General features: G+C 40.1%; 1 protein-coding gene across 1 annotated transcript; it reads left to right on the top strand.

Moving 5' to 3' along the window:
* The first annotated feature begins 7918 nt into the window (after nt 1–7918).
* Nucleotides 7919–10275, top strand: LOC104424834 (putative cyclin-D6-1). The gene is made up of 6 exons (XM_010037343.3): nt 7919–8380; nt 8492–8572; nt 8763–8858; nt 8963–9167; nt 9262–9392; nt 9698–10275. Exons 1-6 carry the CDS (start codon nt 8201–8203, stop codon nt 9896–9898), a joined length of 894 nt encoding a protein of 297 aa, XP_010035645.2. The 5' UTR covers nt 7919–8200; the 3' UTR covers nt 9899–10275.

Here is a 10275-nt window from a genome sequence, read left to right as displayed (position 1 = left end):
CCCCAATTTTTCTATTAACCCAAGCCCAAAAAAACAAATAAATTGCTCGCAAACTCTTGTTTCATTTAAGATAAATCAATTTGACACCCCTTACTTTTTCCCATTTTACAATGACGCCCCTTGTCTTGGACAGAAAATTGTCTTTCGACCGGAAGTTGTTGGGCCAGAAAAATGGAAACCTGTTATCGGGGAATGCGACATGTCTCTAATCTAGGTCTGAACAAAGTAAGAGTCTAGTAAAATTCATCGTTTTAAGATGAAACAGAGCGCATTGAAATGCAATTATATGTCCTAGTTACTATTTTATATGTCCTAGTTGCTGACAATGTACGAACTCATCCACGAGCAGGTCCACTTAACCACACTTTCTGACTTTTTTTTTTTTTTTTTGTCAATCGTGGTCATTTCTAGCACATTAATTAAATATTCATGAAAAAACTAGTTTTTTCTAGATTAGTGTTTCGTTTTTGAACATTTAATCTGAACATCATCAATACATCCCTTAAATTTTCTTTACACTTTTGTGAATGTTTATTTTCTTAATAAAAGAAAATACATTATAAGTTTCAAAGGTACTTTATAGTTTAAAATCAACCTAATGTGCAAAAGGACTTCATGATGCATTTTTCCATTTTATTTCGAAAATAAAAAAATACCAACTTTCGTGCTAAAAGAATTCAATTACAAAGGTATATGTATGTCCTTAACTATTACAGCAGCAACACGAGTTAAAAAGAATGTGATCTTTTAATTTTTATGCTCTATAATTGATATTTCAACTTTGAAAATTCTCATAATTTAGATTATGACACCGCACAAATAGCCATGATTAAGTTTACTTTATTACCAGAATAAGATTTGCCGGCACATCAATCTTAACACCGCTTGTGTACAGAAGATTAACCCATTATTATATCCGTACAACGTAACATTACCAATTGACACATTTCAACTTTACCAAATGTTCAATTGCACCCAAAAGCTAAAGTCAAATGCCACATATGCATCAACGAATTATGTCTGGGACGCATTCGGTGGCCGAAAAGGGCCGTCCAATCAGGAGCATCTCCTTGGTTCTTGTCCCGATCAGAGCACCCCGATTTTTCCTTCTTGGGGGGCATGAAAAAAGCACAATGATGGTGTCATCTGCAAGTGCAAGGCAGAATGGCGTGAAGAAGCACCCAATCATGATGCATTTCCTCTTTTTTCTTTCCTGGCATGCACCCTCGCATCTGAACCACCCCTGCCATCATCTGCTTCTTGTTCTGGCTTTTCTTCCATTTTGACTTTCGCATTTGCATGTAGAAACAACCAATCGACTCGAGCTCACATGACGTGCATAGAAAATAAGGGCTACTTAAATGGGGAAAAAGAGGAGGTGGGAAGCACGCATTGTGAAAATTTACCTCTTTGCTGACCCTCCCTACCTCCCAAAAAAATTAATAATGATTGTAACGATAACGTAGAGCTTGATCTATTTAGGCTTTCTCTTGCCTCGTTGGAGAGTGTCAATAGCTCCGGCAAAAAATTAAAGCACCTAAACTAGAAAAAGTAAACATGAGGATTTACGATTGGAATATGTCAATTGATATGACATTTGACATATCAAGTCAATATACCATGTATTCCAATTCTTGTTTGCCGTTCGAATATTATAATGCATCTAGCTAAATGTAAACAAAGATAAATTGATCTTAACATGAGTCTTTAGATAAGATGAGATGAAGTTTTCTCCACCTCCATGTTCACAATTTCACACTAGAGTGCTTAGGAAGATTATAATATGTGTACTTTTAATGTCTATGCTGTAAATGTAATGTAATTTTGGTTGCAAGAGTCATGCAAAAAAGCAAGGAACGTGGTCAATATCATCAAAACCAAGATGTTTTTCTATTCTTGCTACATTTGCATTTTTTTTAATGCTTCAGAGCAATCCTTGAGCATGTTTGAGGGCAGATTTTATTTCTAGAGTTGTGCAAAGATCGCAACTATGTTCTTGAAATTCATGAAAGTGAGTTTTGTGCCACAAACGAATAAGCAGAAAAATGTGGCACAAGGGTTATACTAGGCGATATGCCACGAAGGTATTGCCTTATTTTCCTTTCTTTGTCTAAGGTGTTGTCTTCTTAAGTTAATTCGTGCTCAAATTCTATTGCTTCTCTTCTACATGACTACCACAAAATTTGAAGAAATTGATATTCAAAATTTGCAATAATTGGAAAAGGTGGTTTTGATGCACGTATAGAGTGGTAAGATATATTGCATTAGATCTCATTGAAAATATTTATACCACATTGGTGATATTTTTGTTTTTTCGTATTAGCAAGAGGCTTGTGATATTCTTGAAGAATTCTATCACAAATTCCCTAGTGTGAGGAAAATATATATTAATGAGTATGGCATGTGAGTATTCTCTTAATTTTTCAACGTTCGGTAAAATAGATATGCATTTAATATATGGTTGCTTCATTTGTGTTTAGACATATGGCTAGCTAGTTGAAAGATGCTGCAAAAGAATTAAGTTCCATCTTGGCAGTTTTGGGAAAGATTCATCTCAAGGGCCTTGAGAAGATTCTGAAGTTGGAGTAGCTTGCCGACCTCGACCGTAGATGAAGAAAAATTCTGCTTGGGAGTTATGTAGACCATCCTCAAGATGACTTTTCTCTCTCTTAGTTGCACTTGTTCTTTCAGTAACTTCTAAGACATGTGCTTGTTTGTCTATGAACAATTTAAAGTCGACTGTCATTACTTTCTTCGTTCATCAACAAGTGACTACTAGAATATTCAAACAAACAATCATTAAAAGTTGATTTCTTAATCAGATGGCTCACTCACTTGCTCACTCGAAGAGGAGAGTTTTAGTAGGAGAAGCTTTGAAAGAGAGAAAGGAACTTAGATTACCTAATGGTTGGAAAAGGAACTTAGTTTACCTAATGGTCGGATTAAAACAATTAGGGTGAGGGCAACCCTTCTTATATTAGTGGCCCTCTAATACAACCATTAATCGTCTTTCAATCTGATGGGCGAGATTGTGCCATCTACAGGCATTTATGCCAAGAAAGAGTTCTATATTTCCGGTGCAATTACCATCTCGCCCACCCCTAAGAAAATTCTGGAAGCTCTAGTGGAAATCTTAGGTGAACTTGGGAGGTCTTCTTCGATCATGTATCATCCATTGGTCACAAAAACCTTATGACCATGACATGTGCAAGTGCAGGCAAATTAATTGTGTATAAACAAAGATAATTCGATCTTAACATGGGTCTTTAGATAAGATGAGATTAAGCTTTCTTCACCTCCATGTTCACGATTTCACAATAGAGTGCTTGGGAAGATCGGGTCAGTGCATTTGGTCTTTTGCAGCAATGAGCGTTAATTACTCCATGATGATGAGATGGATAAAGTTTAAATGTCCAAATTATTTTGCGTAATAAACAAGTCATAATGCACTAGACATTCAATTCCTAATACCACCTACTCATTACTTTTAGATGGCTGAACAAACCCAAAAACAATGAATATAGAGTCATGCTATGCATATTGCATATTATAGGGGAAGACTTATAGGAAGGTCCCCTTACCCTCCTTCATTGAGAGAATGGGAAAACGTCCTATAGGACTGTTGACTATATTGATAATGAGGAGAGAGAGGGAGAATATATAAAGAAGATAATGAGATCGAACAGAATGTGACAAACTTAAGTATACGAGATTTCGTGGCAATAATCATGAGACCTTAGAGTTGGTATGGTCAATCATAGCATAATAGATTGTATGTCAGGCACCAGAGGATAACTCTGTAGATTTCATTAGCTATGTACAAGCTACCCTAAATCAAGATCACCAGAGCAATTTAAAATTTGGAACTTAACTGGTTTATGGAGCTAACGGGATGTTTTTATGGGCCTCCAAGTTGCAGGATCTGCACTCAAACTCTTAATTTATCAAGTCGAAAAGAAAAGGCAATCAATTACATTAGTTATTACCCTATAAAAAAATGTAATTCTCCTTATTTTTCATGAGTTGTATTTAAATAGCTCATATAGCTATTGTCTCCCCCTCAAATGAAAGCTAAACAAAATTTCTCTTTGATTCCATCATTTTTCACCTCACTTCCACTTCAGAATCTCAGATTCTCAATCTTTTGCTTAATCCCCCTTTCGATGCATATATAAACACCTATTCAAACACACAAATGATCAAATTTAACTTAAACATGCCAATATGGAAAAACCCATAATGTTCACTAAGTCAAATACTACCCTAATTATTATTTTTTTTGGTAAAATACCCTAATTAGTTTGTGTCTCATTGAAGTAAAATTAGGCTTGAGCGTTTCATTTCAACTCCCAAATCTCCGCGCACTTGCCTCGTTCTTTTTTCTTTTCAATGCTTGACTAAGTCAAGGACCAAATCTTTATCACAACTATCAATCACAAAGACATTAAACTCCACATCATCATCAACTGCGAATCGGTCCCACCGCCCCCTAGGCATGAATCGCCATCACGCTACAAAGTTCATGATTGTAGTATATGTTCCGAGCTTTATTTAATCCGGTCCCCTACGAACCCGAAAAAGAAAAGGTCAAAAGAGAATATTGTTTTTTTTGCCCCTCGGAAAACCCGATATTTCTCAAGACTTTCTTTTGGAGAAAACAAAGATAAAGTGGATAAAAGGGACTAATCTGCCATGTGAGTTTGGTCAGGCACTAAAGCCAATGGTCAAAGAAGTTGAACGGATCGGTGAGTGATTTTCAAAAGTTAGGTGCACTCAAAAGTTGATTAAACGAAGCAGAACCGTTTTCTCACTAAACCCAGACCTGCACACACAAACAAACGACCACCAAATGATTGTCTTGTTTGGCTTTTTGAGTGGGATCCCCTTCATTTCTTTGTATTCTCATTTTACACCCAAGAGAGATAGAGAGAGAGAGAGAGAGAGAGAGAGAGAGACGAAAAGGAAAAGGAAAAAGATTAGTTGGGGGAAAAAGGGGTTACTTAGAAGGTTCTTTTGCGGTCCTTGTTGTTTGGTCCATCTTGCTTCGTTAAAGCAGAGGGATCATGCGTTTTATATGGACACATGCCTCTCGAGCCATGATGTTAATCAAGTTTTGCTTGCAAATGCGATGATTAGACGTAAGTGCGAATGTCCTCTCTTTTTTATCCTCCTCTATCCTTTTCCTTTTTCAGGGTAAGAAAGATGGATAAAGATGTTACGAAGGTGGTGCCTGGCCGACTTTGTGAATCTCTATCTACCACAGCACTAAAGATGGAGAAAAATAGCAAATGGGGTTGAGGCCAGCGCGAGAATTCATTGCACGCTCGTTGATTTCATTGATGTTTGTTTTCTTCACTTGATAGCCTAACTAACATATATAGCAACACGATCCTCCTTTAAATTTGTATTTTAAAGAAAAATTGTATGAACAGGATCTCTCAATGAAGTCGGTTAAAAGTTGGGTAGCTAGGGTTTCTAAGACTTTGGTGTTTATCCACTGTAGTTGGATGACAATGACATTTTTACCCAAGCGGCTTCAGCAACTACATCTTAATTTCTATGCTTTCGCTAATATGGTAAAGAAAACACTACTTTTCACCTATGAGAAAAGGGAACAAAGAAATTCTTTGTGCAGCGAAATTTCACTTAGAAGAAAATTTTCACTCGCGTGATTTATAAACGACAGGGTTTTTTCGCTGGTTAGAAGCAAAGAAAGGTCCCATGAGGCTACGAGCTAAGCCTTAACATGCCCAGAAGCTCACAGAGAAATATGAAAATGCCCTTCTTTTGGCCTTCAATGATGAATCCAATACACACATGCCAAACACTCTCGGATATGAAAATCTTACTCTAAAGTTATGAAAATTGACTTCTCTGAAAACAATCGGCATCTAGGCAAACAACGCGCAGTAACTGCTAAAACACCACAGACTTTTATTTTCTTAAGGTACCGAGCCCATCGTTTCACTCCTGTCGTCTTCCACATTGACTTCCGTCTTGATCAAATCCACGTAAAAAAAAAAGCTCGCTCTCCGCACTCTCAGCTTCGCGCCTAGGGCACTGTACAGACACGAACGCACGCACTGATAAATCTACTCATACATGCAAGTGCTGGATACAGAACTTGTCGTATCGATAGGTTTGGCTCGCTTGGAAGGACGAGAGAGGTTCTCGCTCGGTGCAAGGACATTAAACGATAAGCCCGAAGCTGCCAAGCTGCCCCTTGTAATTTATCGTTTGGAGGGTTGTCGTCGTGGGAATGGAGGGGTGGACTTTTATGCATGGCTCTCTCTATTTTTTATTTTTTTTTATATTTCGCTATTTGTTTTGCCTCCTTGGAGTGGTTACATGATTTAATGCGAAGGAGCAGCCAGAGATTTCAAACTTGTCATTTTCCCTAGGGTTTGCTGATGAAATGTTTACTATATCTAGGCGATTGGTGACCTTCTCTCTTCTTGGTCAAGATGCTGGGGTCTCTGATCAAGGAAAGGACTTTGGTATTTGTGAACTCGGCAAGTCAAATATACCTCATCTTATAAGGTCATGCTGCGGGGAGCTTTTGAATGTGATCAAGAGAGCTGGAAAGTAACACTGCAAAGTTGGTCAAGTTAGGTAAAATCATTGCAGCTCCGGATCATATGGAGCATGAGTTCACAAGTTCGATTCACACTCGACACATCATAAAGTTTCTTGAAGTGCATGCGCTAATGTATTAATGCCGACGTGAGCAACCTAAGCCATTGGATCGGTTTTAGAGGCAGTTCCGTTTGATGTTAAAAAATGATTTGAAGATACCAACTATGACACCAAGTTAAACCCATCGAGCATAGAAAAAGGATTTGTATGACCTTGCAGGATTAGTCGTTGTATGCAAAAGGTTTAAGAGAAATACTTGCAAAGACTCAAGCCTATGGAAAAGGGGCATTTATAATTGTTGGATATTTTAAGATTCACACGAAATCCGCATAATCAAAAGTCGCGATTGATGCCACTCATTAACTATTAAGTTCGAGTAGGTATTTACCAAAACAGTGGATGCTCAACTTCAAGCAAAGCTATGGATTCTACATTGTTGTTTGCCTAACAGAGTCCAGCTCACTGTTGTGTCGTGTGGGAAGGAGGGGAGGGAGAGGAAAGGAGGAGTGGATGTAAAAAATAAGATAGATTATAAAATATAAAATAAAAAATTGAAGAGGAAAGGATGGAAATTTAAAATTCTCTCTCAATTTTGGTCTCCTCCATGTGTTCCTAGAGCCTAGAGGGAATTTTCATTTATTAATAAAGTCGATGTCACATTTTCAAATTCAGCCCACCACGAGCAAACTATTCTAATATGGGCCCGTGCTTAGGCCGAAAACCTAAGCTTAATTAGTTCATGAGTTTTGTAGGGCATTTCATGAACTCCTAATTAGCCGAGCATTTTATCCTTATATCCCAAAATTATAAAAAAGTAAATATACATACACAGCGGCGAGGTTTGTCTTGAATAATTACCTTCCTAAACATTATAACAAAAGCTTCATTCTCATTATGAAATGTTCGAATTCAAGATATAGATACTCAATTTGTTCGTAAGGACCGTGACCCGTCACTGCAGTCCCATCGAAGCGTACGAGAAGGGCAAAAGGGCCTCTCTCTCTCTCTCCCACGTGAATATCGAGTGCAGCAATGGGCATCTTAGCAAAGAAATAGAATGTACAGTGGACAAAATTGATCCCGGGTGGAGAAATTCACTGCCCAATTTTTAAGGCAACGTGGGATCCCCACCCCGCAACTGCAGCGCACAGGAGGAAATCCCAACCGTCGGGCCGCGAAACTTCGGTCGTCATCGACGGTCGAGATCCGCGGGAGCAATCAAAGAGAGGATGGCAAAAAGGGCCTGACAAGGTTTGCGAACATGAGGCCTCGACAGCATCCGATCGCCACCTTCCCCAGCTTTGGAATTTTTCCCCTCTCTCTCTCTGCCCCCATAATAAGACCACAGCCTCTCCCCACCTTCATCATTTGCAGAACCAGAAAAGCTTAAGCTTCATCTACTCTCTCTCTCTCTCTCTCCTTCTCTCTCTCTTTCTTTCTCTCTCTAGCTACTGCTGCTCGCTCTTGTAGCCCCACAATGCCTTGCGCGACGTCGCTCCCCTGAAATCCCCCCACGATCACGCATTCGCCGCCGCCGCCGCCGCCGCCGCCGCCGTCGACGACGATGGACTTCGACCTTGAAAACCCGCTGACCAACTTCGACGATCGCTTCCCCGACAAGACCTTCCTCTTTCTCGTCGAGTCGGACCACATGCCGTCCGAGAAGTACCTCGCGGGGCTTCGGTCGGTCGGTTGCTCCGACGATCTCTCTGTTCGACGGGACATTGTGTCTTTGATCTCGCAGGTTTTCGATCGCGAAATCTCTGTCTGTCTTCCTCTGTTTCTCTCTCTGTCTCTCTCTCTGTGGGGCGAGTTTCTTTACATTTTTCGTCTTCTTCTTGGGGTGTTTTTGCAGTTGTGTTGCAACTTGGACCCGACGCTATCGTACCTCGCGATCAATTATGTCGATCGGTTCCTGTCCTCCCATAAATTGCAGGTTAATAAAAATGCACATTGCTTTTCTTATTTTTTTGCCTTCTTCTCTGATGATGTTGAACCGAGACCAGTTTTCTTTTTTTCTTTTGTTTTTTGGGGATTTCAGGTTCTGCGTTGCTTTTTGGGTTTGACTATGTTTTGTCGCCTCCTGAATTTTGGGTTTTTTTTTTTTTTTTTTGTTCTTTTTGTAGAGACCGAAGCCATGGGTCTTGAGGCTTCTTGCCGTTTCTTGCGTGGCTCTGGCCGCGAAAATGCTGAAAACAGAGATCTCTCTCGCCGATGTTCAGGTAGACGTGGAAGAATGCTTAGAAACTGGAAGATAGAGAAAAATATCAATTACTACACTTAAGTTCAAAACCCATTTTGATATTTTCTTTTGGGTTTGATGCAGAGTGATGGAGGAGGTTTCATATTCGACGCACACTCAATACAGAGGATGGAGTTGCTCGTGTTGGGGGCTCTCCAGTGGCGAATGCGCTCGATCACTCCCTTCTGTTTCATCTCCTTCTTCGTCTCTCTGTTGAAACTCCGAGACCCACCATTGAGGCAGGCTATCAGAGCTCGAGCGAGCGAGATCATCCTCAAAGCTCAGAACGGTACTCCAGAGAGACCCATTTTAGTATTTACTCTCTCTTTCTGCGAAGCAAAACTCATAAGACAGCCTGAAAAATGTTCTTTTTTTGGGGACAGACATCAAGCTTCTGGAGTTCAAGCCATCAATAACGGCAGCGTCAGCGCTTCTCCGCGCTTCTCAAGAGCTATGCCCCTTGCAATTTGCGACCTTCAAGAGCGACATCTCCAGTTGTTCGTTTGTAAATAAGGTAATTACTAATCTGGAGCCAGCTTAAACATTGTTTATACTTTAATTAATAAGCGACCCTTGTCATCTTGTCCTGTCAGAAAGTACAATGTATTGCTTTACTACAGAGTCCAAGATGGGTTACGCTTCCAAAAGCAAGATCTTTTATAAATTTTCTTTTGGTTTAAAGAAATGGGTCAATGTTACTTCTTGGGAACCAACCAACAAGTACTCATTTTTTTTTTCTTTTTAAGTCCGTGTCCCGTTTTGGAAAATGGGTCTCATTGGTCCTGCTCTGCTTTTCTGTTTTTTGGCTTCCATTCGCAGGATATATTGCTGCATTGTTACAACGAGATGCAAGACGCAGCGACGGAGGGATTCGAGTCAGCGCTTGATGTTCACTCAAGCTCGGACACGCCCATTAATGTGCTGGACCACCATTTCTCGTGCTCGGACAGTGAGATGACCAATGTCGCAGCGTCCACCGTCAGATCGCAGCGATCCCTCAAGAGGAGAAAAACCCAGTAAAACCAAATAATCCAATAGTAGTATTCAACTAAAGGGGACTCCCCTGTCTCTGCGAAATAGTTAATTGTTTTTAGTGTCAGCGTTGAGACTTCGAAAACGACACCAGCTGGTTCAAAGAACGAAGAGAGAGAGAGAGAGAGTGGGGAGTGGATGTTTCGAGGGACAAAATCGCTGCGACGCGATCTCTGTACGGGCCCTCCATTAACGCTCGCTGTGCAAAAGTGGAGGGTCCGAGCAGCAGGAGCGAAGCGCAAAAGCAAAAGCGGGAAGAATGTCCTGTTTGGTTTCGGTTTCGGTTTGTTTGGGGGAAACCAAATGCAGAGACGAAATTGGTAAAAAGGGCTTTTTGCTTGGCCTGGCGTTTCTCTGTTCTGGTG

This window comes from Eucalyptus grandis, chromosome 11, assembly GCF_016545825.1.
Source record: "Eucalyptus grandis isolate ANBG69807.140 chromosome 11, ASM1654582v1, whole genome shotgun sequence".
NCBI classification, from domain to species: Eukaryota; Viridiplantae; Streptophyta; class Magnoliopsida; order Myrtales; family Myrtaceae; genus Eucalyptus; species Eucalyptus grandis.
Note: the sequence above shows the minus strand (reverse complement) of the source record. Positions and strands in the feature narration are given on the sequence as shown.